The sequence below is a fragment of the Eubalaena glacialis genome, chromosome 19, assembly GCF_028564815.1.
Source record: "Eubalaena glacialis isolate mEubGla1 chromosome 19, mEubGla1.1.hap2.+ XY, whole genome shotgun sequence".
Taxonomy (NCBI): Eukaryota; Metazoa; Chordata; class Mammalia; order Artiodactyla; family Balaenidae; genus Eubalaena; species Eubalaena glacialis.
Window position 1 is genome coordinate 6,651,599 of NC_083734.1, and position 24,260 is coordinate 6,675,858.

The 24,260-nt window shown below is 43.1% G+C and overlaps 1 protein-coding gene across 1 annotated transcript in view; it reads right to left on the reverse strand.

The window, feature by feature from the left end:
- The window catches only part of DNAH9 (dynein axonemal heavy chain 9), a 297,703-nt gene that overhangs the window by 106,817 nt on the left and 166,626 nt on the right, over positions 1-24,260 (reverse strand). The window contains exons 41-45 of the mRNA XM_061176356.1: positions 23,956-24,195; positions 17,957-18,118; positions 13,015-13,211; positions 6,894-7,056; positions 4,981-5,104 (exon numbers count right to left, since the gene is read on the reverse strand). Coding sequence (XP_061032339.1) covers positions 4,981-5,104; positions 6,894-7,056; positions 13,015-13,211; positions 17,957-18,118; positions 23,956-24,195 — 886 coding nt within the window. The remainder of the gene's footprint in view (positions 1-4,980; positions 5,105-6,893; positions 7,057-13,014; positions 13,212-17,956; positions 18,119-23,955; positions 24,196-24,260) is intronic.

Below are 24,260 nucleotides of genomic sequence, written 5' to 3' on the forward strand. Positions count from 1 at the left end.
TGTAAGATGACACATCATTCTCATGATATGACACACCTTGGTTCAACGAATACCTCTTGAATGCTAATTATGGGCCAGGAGATGCCTTCAGTGCTGACAATGTAAATGGTGAAAATAACACAGTCTTTACAGAGGGTTATAATTATATCAGTGTTGTTTTATTTCCTAAGCTGGGCAGTAGGTATTTAATCCTTATCTTTTGTATCTCTGGATTATTTCATAACAAAAAATGAACCAACAACAGACAACACAGTCTCTGCCTTTCATAAGTTTACAATGTCGTTTCAGTACAATGGTGGTGTGTGCAACCACTGAATGTTAGAGAAACACAGAGGGATGTTTCTCATTCCTCGTGGTGACAGTGGATTAGTGAAGATTTCCCAGAGAGATAACATCCAAGATAAGTCTTGTACTATGGGTAGAAGTTAATCCAGATAAAGAAGGAGAAGGGCATGAGGTTCAAAAGGAACAGTGTGAGTCAGGAAGGATGTCAGGAGGCAGTACAGTGTGTTATTTCAAGGAGGTGGGAATTACTAGATCATAATGGGGAGGTAAGCTAGTAAGAAAGGAAGGAAGCAGGTCAAAGGCAGCTGTTTTTTTGTTTTTTGTTTTGTTTTTTCTGTATAAAACAGCTTATCGTGCATTCAGTTAGGAACTGATGAAGGAATTATAGTTTGATAGACCTTTTTGGAAGCAGGGAGGAGAATGGATGGGGGTGGGCCTCCCTGAGAGGTAGGGAGGTGAGTTAAGAAGTGTCTGCAATGTAAGCTTTTATATGTAGAATGGATAAACAAGAAGGTCCTACTCTATAGCACAGAGAACTATATTCAATACCCTATGATAAACCATAATGGAAAAGAATATATATAAAAAAGAATATATATAACTGGATCACTTGGCTGTATAGCAGTAATTAACACAACATTGTAAATCAACTATACTTCAATAAAATAAAAAAAAAGAAGTGTCTGCATTTGTTGAAGCAAAAGATGAAAAGATCAGTGGTAGTCATGACAGAGAAGAACGGATTCAGAAATAGTTAGGGGGTAAAATTGGTGGCAACTGATTATCTCTTGGACATAGGTGGTGAGGGGGAGGTTAGTAATGTAGGAGAATGCACAGAGACATAGTCTCAAGTAACTTGTATGAGAATTTAGTACCACATGAAGAAAAGAAAAGCTGTTACTCAAGCATCTTTTTGCATTATGCTCTGGGCATTTCTGTGTGGCAGCTGGAAGCAACCAGGTGCTGGTTTAAATTTCCATGGTTTATGGTTTAGGGACGCATCTGGTAAACAGATCCCCTGAGACCACAAAGTATGCTTAGGAGATCTGATGCATGCTTGATGGCTTCTCTTTTGTCATCTTTGCCATCTTTGCCACTTCTCTTTTGCCACTTTGTCTTTTTTCCTTTCAGGGAAACTGGGCCAGAATATAACTTGTGTAAAGCATAGATGGCCTATCAGGAAATCCAGTTCTAGATGCTCATGGGAGGAGAACAATCCAATGTCAAGACTGTTACAAATATTTCCAGACTCCACATTCTCATGTGATGTGTACAGATCACTAACATGTCAATCCTGCATCTAATCCTAAAGCACCTGGAAGATGAGAGGATCTTTTCATGTTTTACATTCCAAGAGGAGATTTGGCCCAGATGTAATAAGGACTCTCCAGAGATGGAGAGGCATATGGCTTTACAAGAGAGGGGACTCAATTGGTTATCAACTCTTCCAATAGACCACATAGAGGCTACTGACTGGAACATGGAAGCTTAATAAATGGTTTTGAATGTACAAATAGATGCAAAGTGATCTAGTCTGAGCCAGGGAAGAGAAATATTAATTTTGGAGTGAACAATTAAGCCTTTTGAAAAGCAAAAAGGAAATCCCAACATAAGATCCCAAAGTAAAATGAAGTATGAAATCTGGCAGAGTATGGAGAGGAAAAGACACCACACCTGGAGCAGACTAGGTCTTCTTAACTGGGACTGCAGTAAAATGGGCTTTCTGGAATGCTGGAAACCTGGAGGCAGGTGTGCTGTACCAAAAAACCAGGAAAGGATTCTATTTTCTCCCTTTAGATTAGGATGGGCCCATGCTGATGCTGAGTTTGGCTGAAGGAGGACCAAGAGAGAACAAATTTTGTGAGAGTTTTTTAAATATCTGCTTTTGATGGCCAGTGTACATTCTTCAGGAATTATTATACAGGGCAACAAGGACATAGCAAGAATTGAACTTTTCGGACTCAGCAAGGGCCAACATTTCATGCATAGTTTCACCAGAAGCTTCATGAGCCCCATTAGGGACTCTGGTAGCCAAAGAAAGTGACTGAAAGATAGGCTTAATTCACTCTGATTTAGGTGGCCACCCTGCTTCTTATACAATTATGTGGCTTTTGCTAATTGAATCAGAAACTTGATTTAATTTTTTAACTTTGAGTGGAGGATTTCTTACTGTCAGTCTGCAACCAATCTGAGATGCAAGTGGCATCATGATGGGTTCTGAAATGTTTGGGTGGTGTCAGAGGTGGGATTTATGTGCTGAATTACCAATACAGTTTGATTCTGGAAATGGTGTCAGGAAACCAAGGGATGAAACAATGAGCTAAAGAAGTGTGGGAGGAAAGCAGGTAGCCTATGGCATGAGATCAGAGGTCACTGAGGAAGGTGTTTTGGGGGAGTGTTGAATCAGTGGAATTCACTCACTGTACCTTATCTTCAACCTAATAGGTTTTGTAGATAACTAGAGAGGGATGAGCTAATGACAAGGTAGCCCAATGTATAGTTTCCTAGTCTCTACTGTGCTATCCAAGAATGCAGTGATTGCACAACCCCATGAAAAACTAAGTGGATGGGGAGGCTCTGAGGAATCTCTGTAGCTCTGCCTGGATTGGCAGTCAGTTAATTTCTAGCCAGAAGTTATCTGACAGGGAGAATTAGAACTCAGATATGCTCAATTCTCCCTGTCAAAATGGTTAAGATTAAAGGGATGAAGATTAGAAAAGTATTACTTTTAATTGTAGCTCCATTTTAACATGTGTGTGTAAATCCTGTTTTTGTATATAGAAGTCTTAAAATCGTGAGTTTGAAATTCCATGACTTTGGAGCACACTGATTACATTAAGTTTTCACTGGGCAGGGCTTCAGAAATTCCTTTGAACTTGAAACAAGTTGTTTTCTAAATGAAAAATTAAAAATACTTTATTTTCAATTTTACCAATTGAAATAAAATTTCAATTGGTAAAAGTGTAACATCGTTTGTGTCTCAGACATTATTATAGCAGAAGGTGACCTGGCTGGATTGGAGCCAAATGAGATACAGGGTGAGGCTGGCAACATGCCTGGCATCTCCAAAGCTATAAGTCTTTGGAAGCACAATTTTACCTTTTTTGATTGTTTTAGAAATTAGACTTTAGGGCGCAGCTTCAGGGTGGGAGGACAGTTGGACCCGTCTCTCATTATTTGGTAAAATAACAGAAGGTGAGGCAGTGTTGTAGGTGAAATACTGTTGCAGAAGGTGGTGGGATGTTAAAAAGACAGTATTTAAGAAAAGGACAATTTGTTGGATTGGAGGAGAAAAGGTATAAGAGTTAGTAGGCAAATTCCTGGATATAAAACTAACTTAAATAGGGCAGGTTGGGAAAGGAACGAGAGTGTGGGATCAGTGTTATGGCTGGAGCCATCAGTCCCAACCTGATGGGACTCTGGTCCTCGTCAGCAGGAAGTCGAAGGTTGCTCACAGAGCCTGCTAGTGCATGGTCTGGACCAAAGACCAGTGGCTCGTCATGGAAGTGATAGTAAAATGGCCTGGGGTACAAGGGCACAAAATTTGAAGCAGTCAACGATTCTGAAGCAGTAAAGTTCCTAGAGATTGCATGGAAAGAGCCATCCTGAAATATATTATATATGACATGGAATGCACTTTGGAGAAGTATATTGTGATCATGGTCCTTTGACTTCATAAACTAAAGAGTATTTAGTCAGAGAGCCAGGAGGTGAACTGTAGAGAAACAGGCTTTCTGAAATGGAAATCTGGAAGCAGACATCTGGAAGCAGAAATTTTATTCAGAACATCTGTGCACTGACTATTTTATTAGCCCAGGTAGGAGGTGGTTTTATAGATGCTAAATTTGGGTTAAGAGTCAGGAAATCATATTCTCTTAATTAATATAAATATAAATATATATACAACCCAAATTTCTGAAAATGCATAATTTTTATACTATATTGTTTTATCTTCTTGGGTATATATATATCTTGTATATGTTTATGTATATTTATATATACATATATGTATATACATATATGTGTATACATAAACTTTTTTTCTAGAATGGTTGGCATAAGTCCTGAATCCCTAAAAAAATAAGGGCAGCAAAGTATCAAGAACTGAACTGTCCACTGAAGTCCTATCTTGCACTGATAGTGTCACAGGGAAGTTGAGACAGCCTTTGTCGAGTTCTTTGTAATCTAAGAAAACCATCCTCCATCTGTTCCTGCTTCTACTTTGCTTCCATAAAGTTCTGAATCCTTGATTAATTGGCAACCTAACCTTGCCCTCTTGGGTAAGTTTTGTGTGTGCATGTACTCTGTGTGTGTATCTTGCTGCTAATGCCTTACCTCCCTGAAATAATGAACACATTCCAGTTTCTCTCTGTCTTGGGTGTGGGGAGGGAACAGCACCTTCTTTCTGGACTCAGCAGATCTGCAAGCCCTAACCTACTTTCCTCCTATTGTCATATCTAGTCCCACTAAGAAAGCCAAAAGACTACTGTCTGTTTTGCATGTAAGGAGAATAAAAGACAGCAGGCCCAGCAGCAATCCTAGAAGGACCCTGATGAACCAGTTCTCCGCTGTGTCAGTTTTCTCCCTCATTTCTATGACCTCGCTCTTCTGACCTTGAACAAAATCTCCACCTTGGAATGACTCCAACTCCAGCACAAATTTGTTAGAGACATTCAAGTGCAAAGAGTCTCTTACCAGATGCCAAGAGGTCATTAATGAACACAAGGAACTTCTCATCAGCTACTTGGGTGTCTGTCATGAGAAACACGGTGCTGAGATTCTTTACCCCGGCTTTCAGGCACAAGCTGGCCAGGTCCGCCTGCAGAAACAACATCGGAGATCTCTGAGAAGAGGGCTTTCTTGATAAGAGACCAGCAACGGGAGGGAGGGAGGAGTGCTATCTTGCACTCACAGGCCGGAAAATATGCCTCATTCCCAGGCCTCGATCCCAATAGAGGTGGGCTAGTAGAATAAATAATGATGATCTTTAATTCATACAACCACTGTGGCTTCTGAATTAGCTTCTAGAGCTCCTGCTTTGTGCAAACAGGTAACAGCTTTCCAAAGGACAGAGATGTTCCCCTGTTCATCTGTGTTACTTATATCATCATACAAATGAATGACTTGCCCCAGGAGGCAAGTGATTGCTCTTGGTCCTGACAGAAGAGCCATGTACTTGGGCCTCCTGGCCTGGGGGATGAATATATCATATAGTAGCAGAGTCTTATGTTCTTATGGCTAGCGCCAGCAAAGACTTTTGCTGTTAAAAAATATCTTGGGGAACGTACACACACACACTCACACATACGCACACACAATCATTTGGTAGGAAATTACATCCATTCAAAACTATAGGTAGATGAAGTTTGGGGCTAGGATGCCAGGCCCTGAATTTTTCCAGCTTGGTCACTCTTGGTTCCTTTGATGCATCCCTTTCCCGAAGCTCAGCCATTGGTCCGTAATCTTAGTCATCTCTCTCTCACACGACCCAAAGCTCATTCTCTATCAGCCTCATACATTTCCTTATAGCAGAGCTTCCTTGTGTCCAAATAATTCCCCTTTGACGTTAATAAACTTCCTTTTAGATCAGTGGTTCTCAACCAACGCATTTACAGAATCACCTAAGACAGTGTTTCCCAGCTCTCCTTAGAATCACCTGGGGTTACTTTCAACCGTCCTGATGCCCAGGCCAATCCCCAGAACAGTTAAGTCAGGATTTCTGGGGGGTGGGATGCAGGCATCACTATTATTTGAAGGGGATTCCAGTATATGGCCAAGGTTGAGAACCAGTGTCTTAGATCATTCTGTAAATGCATGATTCTCATGAGCACTATCTTGTCTTTTCTTTTTTGGAAGCACTAAAGATTGACCTGATGTGAACCCAGAGTATGACCTTAGATTCAGCCAATCGCAAGAGGCTGAGCTGTGGTTTCAGAGCAGCAGTGAGAGCCACCAGCTGAGAGATTATGAAGTCGGGTGGGCAGGTCTGGCTCCGTGCAGGCTGGAATTCTCCCAGGGACAGCAAGAGCAGCATCCTGATGGAAATGACCTCATGACTCCCTACTGGGCCTCTACTGTTGGCCACGGATCAAAACAGGGGGCTGGACAAAGTGACCTCTGAGGGTCGTACTTAATGCCTTTCTCCACTTTCAGGGTGTGCACTGTGGCTCCTAAGTGCCTTACATCTCCAACCAGGCAATGTCCCTGAAGGTCCCAGCGGCTGGTGGTTACTGAACCCATCCTTTAAAATATGCAATTCTTATAAAACTTGGGCAAACTGTCAGTATTCCTTCTGTCTGCTAGGGCTGCTGGAGAGCTGTGTGCTGAATTTGATGTAGATGTGCTTCCGATTTGGGTGAGAGCTGAGGCTCTACAGATGCACCTAAAGCAGCTGAGGTCTCCCAGATGCAGACCTTGGGAAGGTCGGTGTTCTCAGGGTCTAAGCACCTCCAGTCACCAGCCCAGAGTCTAAGAAGAAGGTGGACAGATGATTAAGGGGAGATTCTGGGCGAGGGAGCTGAAGAGCTAATGCAGGGTGACAGGGAGTCGTGGGCAGTTGTGGAGAGACTGAGCCTCCGCCCCACCCCGGCAGCTGCCTGGCCCCCTACCTTGAAGTCAGGAATCTGGTAGCCTCTCCGCAGCGTGATCTGGAATACGTCCATGGAGCTGATGAAAGCCGCGAGCCTTGTCAGACTCTGCTTGCCGCTCCCCCCTACGCCGACCAGCAGAGCGTTTCCCCGCGGGCACTCCAAGATGCGATTGATGTGGCAGCTGAGAGAGGGAAGCAGAGGCACAGGGCTTTGATCAGACTTCCCTCCGTGAGGAGCAGGCGTAATGGTCCGGGTGAGGACTGGAGCCCTCCTTGCAGGCACATCCTGGGCTGAGCTTGGGAAGAGGGAGTTAAATTGTCCCCAAACCTGGCCTCACCTCTTGCCTGAGTGGACTGAGGTCGCCCTGCTCTGCTTTAAGCCAAAGCCTCTGGTGAAGCAGTGGTGGTGGAGGAAGAGCCCAAGGCAGCCAGGCAGGATTGGAGGGCATGTGTGATGGTGACAGGAGGAACCTGGGTTTATAGGTCTAATTATGGCCACAGGATAAGTTCCTAGTAAGACACTTTTCACGACTTTTCATAAATACTGAAAAACTGGCCCCCAGAATGGTGGCATCAGTTTCTTCTTAGGTAGAAGTGATCAAAAATTGACTCTATTATATTGGAGGGTGAGAACATGTTAGACTGTGCTAGTTGAATTTGAAAGTTAAGCCAGTGTATTTGGGGATAACATAACCAGTGATGAAGCCGCTGTGGAGGGCTTGTATGTCACTGAATTTATGTAGTGACATTTTATTCCCCTAAATACTCAGAAGGTATTTACTGACTACTTTTAGCTCTTTTTATGATTTTACTTTTTCGTTTATAATTATTTAGTTGTGATACTCTGTCTTGTATCAGACAGGTGTACACTTCTCTTGCTCCCTTATTAAACCATGGTTTCTAGACATCTGAAGAGTGTGTATACGCATCTTGTTTTCTCTGTAGTGCTAGCACATTAAAGGCATTCAAGAAATTTTTGTTAAATGTAAGCAGAACACCCCAGACCTGATACTCAGCATCACATTTGGGGTGAGGTAGGTGCAAGGAATCATCTGCTTTGTGTCTACATGAGATGGTGCCTAGCTACAATGATAAAAGGAGAAAATATGGTGCTAAGATATCCAGGCCCTCTCTTCAGATTCAAAAAAAGAGGGGGCAGGAATGAATTACTGAGGAGAGAGGCAGGCATGGGGGAGGAGAAGTCCAAGTAGGCTCTGCGGGCCACCCAACACGCAGCTCTATTCTGGAAGGCCTGAACTCAGCTTAGCATGGTCCATGCTATTCAATATCTAAATGGAAATGCATCATTAGTGCTGAAGTTTCCAAAGAAGGGATGGTTAAGTCTGCAACTGTCAGCATTGGATTCCAGCTGGGGATTCACTAACAACCTCTGACGAGGGCAAAGGACTCTGCATTTAAATTACAAAATCTAAAAAGAAGATCAATATTCTAAAGGATTCCTGGGCCAGAAAACCAAGGCAGTCTGAGTTAAGCCCATTACTGAGTTTCTGGGAGATTAAAAACAAAAGCTGAAAATGTACCACAGCACAGCTGGAGGAAGCTGGCTTACTGAAGACTAAACACACACACACACACACACACACACACACACACACGCGGGCGCACACGAGAACCAATAAGATGCACAAAAGAAGGGGCACAAGAGAAGTACATCTGAAGTTCCTTTTTTTGTTAAAAAACGTGAAGCGATTCTAAGAGAAAAAAGAGGAGGCAGAAAAACACAGGTGGGAATGAAAAAAACAAAGAAAAAGGCAGACGGAGATTATGCCAAAAGCGGGGAAAGATCTAGTGTGAAGCTTCCAGAAGCAGCAGAACGAGAATGTGCTGCAGTGGTGAAGGAGGTCAGTAGGAGAGCAAGTGGTGCTTTTGGGGAAAGAAAACGACAGCGGAAAGACTAACACCGTGGACCGCTTAGTACGTGCGAAGCACTGGTCCTGCGGCATTCTCATCATCCTCACTTCCCGGAGGAGGAAACTGAGGCTTGGGGAGGTCGTGTCCTTCGCAGAGCACCACCGCCAGTTACTGGCAGAAGGAGGATGTGAACTTGGGCTTGGCCCTTGGGGCTCCGGGGAGAGCGCGTACAGACTCGTCGGGCACCGTGTGGAGTGGCGCCGACAGCTTAGTCACCTGCGCTTCTCACTGGGCTGTTGGGCATTCCGTTTTCTGGAACAGGAGGGGAACGCTTCTGCTTTCTCTGCGGGTAGAGGCAACAAAGAGGATCACGGAGCCCCTGGGAGGGGAGGGAAGGGCAGTGCAGGAAGGAAGTCATGGGACATTGATATTTTAAAACAAACGTACAGGAAATTATACATCCAGATACATTTTATTCTTCCAAATTGTCCCCCTCAAGGCAGTTCATTATTCCAGTTATTTGGCCATTGCTAATGCAGCTCAGGTTTCTCTTTGGAAACTATCTTCAGAGTCTGGTTAGGAGCCTCAGGAGAAAAGCCAGTTTTCATAGTCTTATTTTTTCCCTAAGAACAATATTAGCCAGTTTGATCACCCATGCTGGAAACCACATTGACTGAATCACTTGCTATTCTCCCCAATTACATTTACCCTGAAAAGACAAAGATTTTCTTCAATTCCAAGACTATGACACAGGCTCTGGTAGCTCTTAGAGAGGAGGGAAAACACTCCCTGAAGTTTCACCAGATTAGTGAACAAACACCCTAAAACCCTTATTACTGACCATCTACTATGCACCAGACGCTGTCCAAGGTACTGGGGATTCAGCAGTGAGCAAGAGAGTCTGCGTGTTCAAGGAGCTTACACTGGATTAGGGGAATGTATGAAGCATTGTAGTGTGATGGTCCTGAGCAGACACTCTGCATGAGTGTAGGCTTTGGCTTACCTCTTCCTGGGGTGTGTGTGATGCTGGGCAACTCCCCTCATCTCTCCGGGTGTCAGTTCCCTTATTTATAATACAGGGATAATAGTAGACCTGACTTTCTTCAAGGTGTTTGTGAAGCCCAAGAGAACTGACGTAGGCAGGACACTGTGCACCAGCCCGTGATGAGCTGTGCTCAGTGCGGGTCTCACATGTCAGATCCAATGCCGCCTCCTCGGTGAAGCCTCCCTCACCACCCTGTTTACAACTGCACTTACCTCCCAGGACTCTCTATCCCTTTCACCTTTCTGTTTTCCTCTGTATCATTTATCCCATATGATGTGCTAAGAAATTTTACTGAGTACCAGCTATGTTCCAGACACTGTCCTAGGTATTGGGGATCTAGCAGTGAATAAGACAAAGATCCCTACACTCATACTAAGACCATCTAATCAGTAAATAGGTGTTGGATGGATGGACGGATAGCTGTAAACAAATTAATAGAGTGATTAATCATGACAAATGTAGCAGGGGAGTCAAATAATATAAGGTAAGGACCCAGCAGTGACAACCGACTTTAGCCAGAGGTTGGTCTGTGGTGACTTTGATAAGAGCTTCTTTGTTCAAGTGGTAAGAAATGGACCAAAGAACAGGTGAGAAGCAAGAAAGTATGAAAAGTAAAGGCAACCCTTCTGATGAGTTTTTCTTTGAATAGGAGTTGAGAAACAGGGGTAGGGGGTGAAAGGGATATAAGAGTCAAGGAATAGTTTATTCTTTTTTTGATAAAATGATAACACGGCATGTTTGTATGCTGATATGTATGATCCAGAAATGAATGAATTGATGATGGGGAAGAGGGAAGAGAAGGAAAGAGAAAAGAGGAGAGAGGGAATTCCCTGGCAGTCCAGTGGTTAGGACTTGGTGCTTTCACTGCTGAGGGTGTGGGTTCAATCCCTAGTCAGGGAACTAAAATCCCACAAGTGGTGAGGCACAGCCCCCCAAACAATGAAGAGAGAGAAGAGGGAGGGAGGGATCATTGCAGGAAGGAGTAAAGTCACTGAGAAGGTGATAGGAGATGGGAACCAGGGCACACGTGGAGGGTTTGGCCTCAGGTAGGCACAGGGATGGTTCCTTAGCTGAAATAGTACAGAAGGCAGGACTTGTGGGTGGGATGCAGGTGGGATACAGAGAGGCTGTTCGATTTGATGGCAGGGAGATGAGAGAATTGTCTTCTGGCTGCTTTCATTATCTCAGCGAAATTGTGCTCATTAATTGGGAATAAAGAGAGGGGAGAGATGTTAGAAGCTTGAGAAGAGGAGAGAAACGTGTGATGCAGTCATCACACAAAGGGGAAGACAGCAATCTGCCCAGGGTCATGGAGGAGGGTTTCTAGCAAAGTTGAGGGCCCACTTGATATTTGTGGCTGAAAATTGCAAGAAAATCAAGTCAACATGATGATGGTTTTTCTTCAATAATCTCCACATGTTTAGGGGCAGGTGTGGAAAAAGAAGGAAGTGAGGTTTAGCTAGAGTAGAGCTTTGTCACATGGATGCAATGACAGGAAAGTCAGGGGAGCTTGTACTGGGTGATGGAGTCCATGGTGGTCGAGGAAAGTAACGACATGGTGGACAGAAGGATAAAGGAGTTTGAGAAAGTAGGTGCTTCAATGAAATGAAGTCTTGATGAAGTTTGAGAACAGCTGGAATATATTTATTTGCGACAAAATGGATGGACCTTGAGGGCATTATGCTAAGTGAAATAAGACGGAGAACAGTAAATACTGTATGATCTGCCTTATACGTGGAATCTAATAAAACCTAACACACAGAAACAGAGGTCAGATTTGTGGTTGCCAGAGGTGGGTGGAGGAATTAGGTGAAGGCGTCAAAAAGCACGAACTTCCAGTTATAAGATAAATAAGTTCTGGAGACGTAATGTACAACACGATGACTGTAATGAACAATACTCTATTGTGTATTTGAGAGTTGATCTGAAAGACTCTCATAACAAGGAAAATACCTACGTGAGGTGATGGTTGTTAGCTAACCTTATGGTGGTAACATTTTGCAATATATACTTAAATCATTATGTTTTACACCTTAAACTTACACAATGTTATATGTCAATTGTATCTCAGTAAAACTGGGAAATAAGTATAGCTAGAATAAAAACTAGAGCAGGTTAGTGGAGGGGTAGGAGAGACAAATGAGTGGCATGTTTGAATTTGAGATTTTGGATGTGGGTTCATTATTGATGATAGAACTTCTAGGGCAGGAACACGTGAGTGAGTGGCTGAGGTGGGATGGAAGGAACATTGCTGGAGCTAAGGAGGCCAAGGAACAGAAAGACCAGGTGACACACAGATGCCAGGAATGAAGAAAGGGGTGGCTGAGGAGAGAAAGTGGTCCAAGCACTGAGGTAGGTGGTAAATGATGGGGAGCAACGGGATGTCAGCAGATGACACTGACAAGGAGAGGTGATGAGTAGGGATGTCCAGGTACTTGTGCTTCAGAAGAACTGGGGTTCATGAAAGATAAAAGGAGAAATGGTTTAAATATGCCACTGGTGTGGGGTGCGGTAGAAGGAGGGTCCGTACCTCTCTCTAGGCCCTGGGGTGCATGGAATGGGGAAGAAAAATACTGCTTTCCTCAATGCAGGGTTCAGTTAGGTTTCAGTTAGAATTCATCAGTGTGGAAGTTCAGAGAAGTTGAAGATAAAGTGGATTTTGCTGTTGGAGACTCTGGGCAGCAGGGGGCAGGGTGGAGAGATTTTAGAAGGCAGGAGGGGTGGTAAATGCACCTCAGATTGGGGAATATACAGAGCAGTACAGGATTAGCATCAGTGTGAGTATAAACTACCTGGGAGGCTTGGTGACTACTCTCCATGGTTCACTTGATAGCAGCAAGACTTAAAAAGATAGTTAATTTTTGAAATATATGCACTTAAAACCTTCAATCTCATTGGACTAGTATGAGTTGGGAATGCAGGTCCTGAGCTGCTCTGGTGCCTTATTTTATGATCTCCCATTTTCCCTTGGTGTCACCATGATCAGGCCCAGGACTGTAAATGGCAGACAAGGAAATAAATCCAGTTCCTCCCGAGCGCATCACCATGCTGCCCCGGCTACAGCCAGTGGCAGAAGCCACAGCTGCTGCTCTACCAGCCGCCATCTTGACCTTCATGGCAGAAGCAGTAGCTGCTTTCCCGGTTTCATCAAATGCCCAAATGAGACCCCTGACACTGGGAAGAGGAGACAGCTGAGGAAAGGCACGATGAGAAGCACACTTACACATGGCGTATCGCGTCCTCGAAGAGAACCAGGTCCATCACTGTGTTGATTTCGTTGTGGTTCTCCAGGGCCTCCACCAGAGTCTGGGTCAAAAGTTCCCACGATTGTACAGGCATGTACTTGGGCTCCCCGATACCATTTGCAAAATGGCAATACATGTTCAGGCTTTGGGTCTGTTCCACTGTCTCTTCGAGATCCTGGTGATGAGACACAGGGACAGGGACCCTCCTTAGTGACTCTCAGTTCTGGTTCCACACAGAGTGGAGACACCTCATTTGCATTTTCTCTCTGAGCATGCTCTAAAAATTATCAGTGCTGCTTCCAACACTTCCTTTTTTCTTGAGAAGCCCTTAAAACGTGGATGTTTAACATTCATTTACGACCTCTGAGAAGTCACAGATGATGTTGGTTATTCCTTGTGGGCTGAGGATGGGAAATGGAAGGTGGGAGGTGCCCTTCCCTCACGTACAGTAAGAGCCCTGTCCGAGCAGAGCAGTGGAGGAGACACACGGGTGCATTTCCCTCCGCAGGGGCTCTTTCACCAGGACTGGGTTCCACCAGTCCTTGGCCCAATGGCCTCGCCTCTCCCACATCCATTCAGACAGGTCTTGCTTCCCAACACACAGCAGTGTCATAGAACATCCTTTTCTATTTCCTGTGAGACTGCACACTATAGGTTGCCAGCCCCAATGTTATAGGCTCAACCCAGAGGGCTTGGTTTCTGAAAAATGTGCCATGAGCCGTCCTAAGGTGACTGATTTGTTTATGGGGACAATGATAATATTAAAACATTGACAGCAGAACCCCCATTTATAAAACATTTTTAAAGATTTGGGCTTATTGTGTGCCAGCCCTTGCCCACAGGACAAACCTTAACATGTTTAATAAATACCCAGTAAAACTCAATTGACTTAAAAGATAGGGGTCTATGTCTCTTCACTACTCGTCTATCCTTTAAGTTTCGAAGAGGCAGCTAATTTTTTTTTTTTTAATTCAGAAAGGAACTATTTACTTATCAAACGCAAATGTTTGAGACTTCAAGAGGTGGAGATTGTAGAGGAAGTAAGTCCAAGAAAGAATAGGTTTGCTGATGCATAAGTAGGAATTTATGCCAGCATGAACAACTGTCCCCACCTGCTGTTCTTTTCTAAGGTTCAGAATGGAGGATCCACCTGGGAAGGGGGAAATCAGCATGCTATTCAACAGCAGAGGCATTACCCAGGGCATACATCACTGTAGGGTTAGCCTTGTGAGCCCAGGGGACAAGATGCATCAAACCTAATGGAGGGAGGGAAAGTGAGGATGACAGTAACATCTACAAGAAGCCAGGACTGCTGCTTGGTTATAAGAAGAAAGAAGTAGAAAGAGTTAAATATCAAAGAGTTATTATACTTTGAAGGTGGTTTCAGGGCCATAGAAACCCTTTAAACTACGCTGGCTTTGCTAGATAGTAACAACAAATGTCCAGACATTTGGATAAGATTTAATGTGATGCAGGAGAGCCATTCTTGCTGGTTGAGGAAAACATGTGGGAAAGGGATATGGGAATACATCTACCCAGTTTGAAAATGGGCTCATATACTGGGAAGCAGTCTTGATGGCAGTCAATTTACACTAATGATCTGGCAGAAGAACAACGAAAGTGCAGTTCTGAAAAGCCTGGTCTACAAAGACTCTCTGATGAACAAAACAAGGCTCTGATTTTATGATCACAGCCAGATGTGTAGAAGGAAGAGAGAAAACCAACCCACCCAGTGAATCAAAGATTTCTTAATAGTGATGTTGTATCACATAATGGCCACAAATAAGAGAACTTTAAGCTTTTAACGGTGGAAACAGGACTGTATCAATTCCGTGTTGGAAATTTGGCAACTTTTCTCTTTTTTATTGAAGTATAGTTGATTTACAATGTTGTGTTAATTACTTCTGTACAGCAAAGTGATTCAGTTATATATATATATACACACACACATATATATATACACACACACATATATATATATACACACACACATTCTTTTTTTAAAATATTCTTTTCCATTATGGTTTATCATAGAATAGTGAATATAGTTCTCTGTGCTGTACAGTAGGACCTTGTTGTTTATCCATTCTATATATAATAGTTTGCTGGGCTTCCCTGGTGGCGCAGTGGTTGAGAGTCTGCCTGCCGATGCGGGGGACACTGGTTCGAGCCCTGGTCTGGGAGGATCCCGCATGCCGCGGAGCAACTGGGCCCGTGAGCCACGATTACTGAGCCTGCGTGTCTGGAGCCTGTGCTCTGCAACAGGAGAGGCCGCGATAGTGAGAGGCCCGCGCACCGCGATGAAGAGTGGCCCCCCGCTTGCTGCAACTAGAGAGAGCCCTCGCACAGAAACAAAGACCCAACACAGCCATAAACAAATAAATAAATAAATTTAAAATAGATCAATCCAGAATTGTATAAAAAAAAAAAAATAGTTTGCATCTGCTAATCCCAAACTCCCAATCCACCCCTCCCCCAACCCTCTCCTTGGCAAACTCAAGTCTGTTCTCTACGTCCATGATTCTGTTTCTGTTTCATAGATAGGTTCATTTGTGTCATATTTTAGATTCCACATATAAGTGATATCATATGGTATTAGTTTTTCTCTTTCTGACTGACTTCACTTAGTATGATAATCTCTAGTTCCATCCACGTTGCTTCAAGTGGCATTATTTCATTCTTTTTTATGGCTGAGTATCGGCAACTTTTCTTTAATACCAATACAAAGATTTGGTGTAGCCAGGGTGCTTCAGGTTGGCATTTTAAATGTTGTTGGGGAAGGATGATGGCAGTATTAATTATATCTAGGTCTATGATCAAAAGGATGTGTTCTTAGTAGACAGACCCACGTAGGAACTTCTATTTCAAAGACTGAATGTTGTTATTCTAAAGTGCTAGCTCAGACCAACTTAAGAAGACAGTCAGGGCTCATGTGCAGAGCTAACAATGAACACACAAATTGGCAAATTCTACAATGCTCACGGAGAGGCAGCTATGATGTGAGAGTGCTGAACATCAGGCCATTTAAAAAGGATGGGACGAGTGGAGGAATTTAGGGTGTTTGGCCTAGTAAAGAGCAGACTGAGATAAGTTACTTAAAATGCTGTCCAAACATTCAAAAGGCTGTCATATAGGTTGGAATAAACTGTATATATCTTCAGAGGTGGACCCAGAATCTTATCAGGAAAAAATATGGAGCTAAACCTAACAAGGTGAGCATAGGGACAGCGTGGTATATTTAAATACAAGATTTGATTATTCTAAGTTCAAGAGAGGATAGATAAGCAGTATGTGTGGAAAATCTGGTGCTCTGTTCAACAGAAAGCTCACTGTTAGTTGTGGGGTAATTTTGACACTAAGAAATGTCATAAGATCTTAGGCTGTGTTAACGTATCTGTGCTTCCCTGGGCATATTCTATCAATCATTCATTCTTCAAATTATTAGTAGGTTTTATGTAGGGAAAAGAGTTTTAGGGTCCAATATGTTTGGGAAATGATGCATGAATCAGGCTTATTCAAGATTTTCAGGGCTTTAATGTGCTGAATGTACTGTATATTTCCAAGAGAGGGCTATAAAATGAAGTACTTTCTCCTATATATTGCACAATGGAATACTACTCAGCCATGAAAAAGAATGAAGTAATGCCACTTGCACCAACATGGATGGAACTAGAGATTATCATACTAAGTGAAGTAAGTCAGAAAGAGAAAGACAAATACCATATGGTATCACTTATATGTGGAATCTAAAATATGACACAAATGAACTTACTTAACGAAACAGAAACAGACTCACAGACATAGGGAACAGACTTGTGGTTGCCAAGGGGGAGGGTGGTGGGGAGGGATGGATTGGGAGTTTGGGATTAGCAGATGCAAACTATTATATATAGGATGGATAAACAGTAAGGTCCTACTGTATAGCACAGGGAACTATGTTCAATATCCTGTGATAAACCATAGTAGAAAAGAATATAAAAAACTGAATCACTTTGCTATACTGCAAAAATTAACACAGCATTGTAAATCAACTATACTTCAATTAAAAAAATTAAAAACAATAAAATGTTATGGGGATAAAAAAGATATGAAGTACTTTCTCAACTTATTTCATCATGGATACCTTCTTTCCAAGGAGTATATTGTGGTACAACTGTTTAGCAAGACACATTTTGGCAAACACAGTAACAAAAATTATAGTATATAAGAAGAGGGGAATGATGATCTTGATTTTGGTCAGACCCCACTTGGGTTGTGTGATGAAAGTCAGACACCATGATTTCAGAGGGGAGAACTGATGGAAGAGTAATAAAGATGATGTCAAATTGCTTTGGGTTTGGAAATAAGTCTTGTCAGAAATGGCTAACAGAACAGAGGCTCTTTGGCCTGGAAAAGCGAAGACCCAGGAAGGACAAGATAAATGGTCTTAAAATATTTGAAGGTTTGTCATGTAGACCTAGGATTAGTAGACAGGGTAATGAATTTCAGATAATTATTTAAATAAATCTCCAGTCTTTAAAGTTGTTCCAAAGGTTCCAAATTTCAAAATCGTTCTAAATTTCCAGCCATTAGACATTCCAAAGTGGCTGCCTTTGGAAAGACAGGATAGTGTATTTCCAAGGATGCTGGTGCATTATCTGGGATGACCAATCTGAGAAATGGTGCTGAGAGGCATTAATATAGGACGAGGATTGGATCAGATGGTCTGCACAGACCTCACAACACCGAGATTCTATGATTAATTTGTGTCTCTTCTTGCTCCAGCATTTTTCACTTAGGCAAAATAATGACAGATTTTATTTCCTTATCTAATCCTGATCTTCTTCAATTTATGGGTTAGATTTTTATCATTTGGGTGATCACTTGCATAATTATCATTATTTTTCAAATGTAAATATAAATTCACAGGGCAATACTCACATCAAAAATTTTCTTGATCACTTCTGCTTGGATCTTATCAAAAAGATCAAGATCCTTCTCTTCCACCATCTTATCCCGATAAACCCGATTCGATTCGTGCAGATAGAGCTTTACTAGGTCCTGTGTGGATTTTACACATTCCACAGAGGAGAAGAGAATGCCCTTTAAGGAGAATAAACAGCAACAAAAAATAACATGAATAGCAATTTAAAACTACAACACTTACAATTGATAGAAGCCAGTATGTGACAGGTACTGAACTAGATGTTTTGCCAGAAAAAGCTCATTTAACCATCCATGATGCTACAAAGTAATTTGTACAATAGCCATTTTGTATAATGTGAAGGTTGGGATTCAGAAAGACAGGAAGCATGCCCAATGTCATAAGGTAAGTGGCCTTAGTTCAAAACCACACAGTTTTGAAACCAGGTCTGTCTGACCTGAGAGCCTGGAATTTCAACCACTACTTTCCAAATCACCACAGTGAGAGGCGAGGCTGCTTCTCTGCTGTATTTCTATTCTACAAGCACCACCTTGAAAACTAATCTGGGTGATGATTGCTTATGTAAAACCAGAACGATGACATAGGGCTGGAATGAATATAGCTAACCTTCGCAGGCCAGTAATCCACTTACTCATCTCTAGTAAGCTCTCCTTCTTATATACCTCAGGGATCGTTTCAAATATTTACTCTTCTGTTCAAATTTCTGTCACCTCTCTGTTACTATTAGCCAGTGTCCTATCCCTCTTTTTCAAGGAAGAATGGAGACCACTGAGATTAGAGCCTCTCGACGACTTCAAATCCTATAACCTCAAGCTCATCGACGCCTTGTTTGCCCTCATTGCTTTCTTTCTTGTCTTACAAGAAAAGGGGTCCTTTAACTGTTCCTCATTATGGACAGAATAATGCTCAGATTCATCCGCGTGGCATAAAGATCTGGACATAATAATGCTCAGATTCATCCGCGTGGCATAAAGATCTGGACATAATAAGACTACCAATCTGCTTCCTCATCACACTTGCCATCACTTCCCGTAAAATCTAGATTTCAGTTTCACAACTGCAAATTATTTTCTAACCCTGAATACTTCTGTGCCTCCATGCCTTCCGCTTTACTTCCTCAGCTGGTCTTTCAAGATCAGGCTCCACTGCTCTCTCGTTGCTGAAGTATTCCAGGGCATCTCCTCTCCTGTCCAACAACATCCCTCTGATGTGCCCCAATAACCCTTTATATATAAATCTCTATTAATATAGAAGAATTATAAGTTTCTAAAATTATTTTTCTTTGTACAGGTTTGCTTCTTCCAGGTCATGTTGAGTGCCTCTAAATTTTGGAAATAAAGCAATATACTTCCAAATACCCCATGGGTTAAAGAAGGAATCATAGGGAAAATTAAGAAATATTATGAAATGAATGAAAAAAAAATATAACACATAAAAGCCTGCATGATGCAGTGAATGGTACAATTAGAGATAAATTTATAGCCTTAAGATAAACATTTCAGAAGAGGTGAAAGGCTGACAATTAATGATGTAAGTAGCCATGTCAAGAAGTTAGAAAAACAAGAATAAACTTACCCCAATCCTAGAGTAAGTAGGAAGAAAGCGATTACAAAGAAAAGAGCAAATTTTAATAATATAAAAAACATATCAAATAGAGATAACCAATAAAGTCAAACACATAATATTGGTATACTTTTCTCTTCTTTTTCCATTTCTTTTGAAAAGACTAGCACAACTGATAACTCCCTGGTAGGGCTGATAGAAGAAAGGAAGAGAAAAACAGAAAAGACACACATAGCCAGAATAAAAAGGAGAACATATATCAGATAAAACAGATACTTAAAAGATAACAACAGGATACTATAAACAATTTTGTGCCAATAAATTAGAAATTGATGACACTGACATCTTACCACAGCTGATACATAAAGAAATAGAAAATGTGAATTGTCTAATATGTATTAAAGAAATTGAATTTATAATTTAGTCTTTCACAAAGAAAACTCCAGATGGTTTCATCATTAAATTCTTCTGACATTTAAGAAAGGCACAATACAGTGTTTTAAAAAATCTTCCAGAGAGTAGAAAAAGAGGAAACGTTTCCCAATGCATTTTTTATGAGGACTTCATAACCTTAGAATACTAGAAGAAAGAGAAATTATAGGAAAATCTTATTAATATAGGTGTAAATGTTATATAGATAAAAACAGTGAATGAAATCCAGAAAATAAAATAAGTTCACCATGTAACAACTAAGTTGGGTTGATTACAGGAATGCAAGGTTGATTTAACATTCAAAAATAATCAATGTAATTTATCCCATTTCCAGAAAAAATGGAGAAAAAAATGGATATAATTATTTCAACAGATATAGAAAAATCATTTAAGTTTCAACAAATACTCACGATAAAAAAAAAAACTCTTGGTAAACTATAAACAGAAAGAAATTTTCTTAAACTGGTGAAGAGCATCCACAAAAACCTATAGTAAGCATCACACTTAATGGCCAACTATTAAAAGCTTTCCCCTAAAATTAGGAATGCTGCAAAATGCCACTCTCACCTCTTCTCTTCCTTGTAGTGGCAGCTGTAGCCAGCACAGTAAGAAAAAGTAATTAGAAGATTTAAGGGTTGGAAAGAAAGAAATTGTTACTATGATTCATTTTTACCAATGACATGATTGTATATATAAGTACAAATGTAATATTGAACAAAGACACAAAAGGATATTTACCATATGATTCCATTTATATAAAGTCCTCAAATAGGCCAAAATAACTTATGGTGTTAGAAGTCCAGACAGTAATTAGCTCTGGAAGGAGGAGAAAAGAGTGAATGGAAGAAAGAAAAAGGAGGAGTTCCATGGATGCTGGGAATGTTGTACTTCTTGATCTGAGTTGTGGTTACATAGCTGTGATGACTTTGTGACAATTAACCAAGCTCTATGCTTATGGCCTGTGTGCTTTTCTACTTGGATGCTATACTTTAATAAAAGTTTACTTTAGAAAAAGAAAGAAATCTCATTAGGTCCCTTTGGGCCCACCCACACATACATCTCGGCCCCTGTCTCCTTCCCGGGTCTCCTAGGTACCAGCCCTGTGCGAGGTGCAGACGGCGGGAAGAAGCCCTGCCGGGAGTGCTGACTCCGGGACTGGGTTTTACGGGGAGGGGTGCCATCAGCTGATGTGTATAAGCCTCGTTACAGCCGAACACTCAGGCTGACTGACAATTAAGGACCGAGTCGATGAGAGCACGTCAAGAGCAAACTTTGCACCGTCTTAGACAGCTCTGTGTAGCACTGAGATGGGAACGGTTAATGATTTCTGCTACTCAGGGCACTATCAAACTCTGTCCTGGTGCCCGAATTCTGGACAGAGTGCGCGAAGTGCAGAGGAGGTCTGAACGATGGAGCCTTGGATCAAGCTGGATGGAGGAAAACAGCGTGTTCTCCAGGCAGCGCCTGTCTCCCGGGGGACAACACCCTCCCTTAAGATCTTACGCTCTTCTGTCAGGCCTTCCTCAGACAAGCAGGCTGGAGGGGGCGGGAGGGGGACCTTGTAGCCAAGCTGTGGCCTTGAAACTCGGCTCTGGAGGAGGAGGGTGAGGGGGGGCGGCGCTGGAGGGAGGCAGGGGCTCCAGCAGGCATGCACTTTCCCCCATCTGGGGCAGGGGGCTGACAGCTGGCAGGCTGCAGGGAGGCCAGGCTGGGACACAGAGCCCGGGGGGTGCCACTCAGGCTGCCTGAGTCCGGAAAAGGAACAGACTTAGCCTCCCATGCCAATATCTCCCCTCCCTGGTTCCTCCTTGACTTTGCACGGTTGCCACTAAGACAGGCTGGACCAGAGCCCTGCTTCCTGAGGAAGTGTTTGCCACCCCGAATTCCCGGCACAGTAGAGCTGACCCCCCTAGTTTTGGGATACGAGGCTTCTGTTTACCAGTTATGCTGAACATACTCAAGCTACTTGATTTGTCTGTAGCACGGTTTTGTCATTTCTAAATTGGAAATGATCAGTATGTTACCTGATATGGTTGTTGTGAGGATTAAGTTATTAGCTAATAGATGCAGAGGGTGTAGGACTGGCTCAATAAATGCCAGCTTTATGACAGACTGAAGGCAGACTTTTTACAAGGATCCCCTCTGTTCTCAAATTCCCTCCCCCATCTCACTGCTCGCGACCTCTCCACGCCACTGTCTGCTTCCACCTGCTTGTTATTCCACTAACACGGTGCGTACTTTTCTACCTCCACGGCCATTCATGCCGTCATCTACCAGCTGGCAACCTCTCCGAGCCTCTGTTAAATTGGGATAATAACGTGTATCCCAAAGGGTTGTCGTGAGTATGAATCTCAGGTCACACAGGTGACAAGGCGCTGTCCAGGCAGGAGCTGGGCTGGCGCTTTGTGTGAGGGAGACCGAATGCCTCTTTCCCCTTTAGTTCTGCCACTACGGGCAGCGTGAATTTGATCAAATGGCTCAACTCCTTTTTGCTCATCTGGAAGATGCACATGGGGACGCCCCCAGCTCATCCTGCCGCAGTGAGATTTCAGAGACGGCTTGTGTGATTAAAAAAAAAAAAAAAAAAAAAAAAAGTCTTTCTCAATTAATACGCAGTAAATGGGAGATAAGGGTGGGAATGCACAAACTTTGCCACCATCCAGGTCCGAGGGCCACGGAGCTGTGGGTTTTACAGGCTTGGAGCTGAGTCTTTCTTGCTGCCTTAACTGTCTTATGCTGTTCTCCTCATAGAAAGAACGGGTGAGGACAGAATGGCGTGGTGGAAAGGGGTTCTGGCCAGGAACCTGAAAGATCTAGGTTCTATTCTGGTTCCTTCCCTGGCTGGCTGTGTAAGCTCTGCGGGTGTGTTTCCTCATTTGTAGCTGAGCTAACGTTTGGGAGGCACGTGACCCAGGAGCGCTGTCCTGAGCCAGCTCACAGGAGCTCTCAGAGACTCACCCTGGCTGTGGGGCTGTGGTCCACCCTCCAGGTAAGCTTTTTGGGAGCATCACTCTTGGATCTTTGAACTAATATTTAGTGGGTTTCTGCTTCTTTTGACTGTGGAACCTGCAGCCTCTATGGCCTCAGAGTCTGGACCTTTGCTAGTCTGAGGTTCCCCAGAGTCCTACCTGCACAGGTAGTGTAATTAACCCCAAACACATGTGCTCCCCATGGAGGGTCATGCCTCACTCCCTGATCATGCTGATATTTCCCTACAGATGTGGCCTCTGCTTGGGATAAAAGGCACTCTCCCTCAATAATGGCTCAGAACTATCCTGGAGAGGGGTCTCTCTGAAAAGCAGTTTCTGCAGATTCTCATCCAGGATGGGAGGGTTGTGGAGCCATCACTAGAGGGTGCGGTACCTGGCCAAGGGGAAGAGGGGGCCGCGTTTGCTGCATTGCCCTCTGGAGGTTTTGATAGTGACGGGGCAAGCAACTGGAAGCACCAGGCAGACACAGGCCACCGCTATTCAGATGAGCAGCTGGAAGGATCTGAAATGGCTCTGACCTGGAAAATAACCTGGAATTTTTAGGACTGACGCATCCCAGTGGCTGGCGGATGGCGTCTTCGGAATAGTATGACGCGGCTTCTTTAGGAAGCAGAGCTATCCTGCGTGGTTTAGGGGATGTTATTTTTCATCCCAAGAACGATGGGTGTACCACCAGGGCCTGCAAAATAGTTTTCTCGCTTTCTTCTGTGTCACTTTCTTTTCTAGGCATGTTGGAACCATTAGATGACATTATCTCCAAAATGCTGAGCCTTCTCCAGCCCGAAGGAACCAACTCAGAAATAAATACACTCTGCTTACCAGGAAGTAATGTAATGGGCAAAGAGAATTCTATTATGTTGAATAGACCCTCACGGACCCCACAGCACTCTGTTTACTTGTACATTCGTCACTCCGTATGAACTGTGCCTTTGCCTGAGAGTTTGGCAAAGAATGGAGGGGACAGGATCATGGCTAAGCCTCCTAGTGTGTCTTGGAGCCGATGGACTCACCTGGAAAATGTTGGCCAAGTCCCTGAGGTTGAAGATGTAATGGAATCTGATTGCTGTGGGGAGGAACGTGGTGGCGATCTTCTGGTGGAAGGTAAGGGCCAGACGGATCAGCTGGGGGACGCATTTCTGCAGTGGTGCCGGGAAGTTCCCAAGCTTCAGGTGCTGAGTCAGGATGGTGCAGTAGATGGAGGACAGGGCGTCTGCTCCCGGGAAGGAGAGGGCGAACACGCTGAAGTGACGCTGGACAGGGGAGCAGAGGCATGTGGAGGAGGCCACGAGTTAGACATCGTGGTCACAGGACAGAA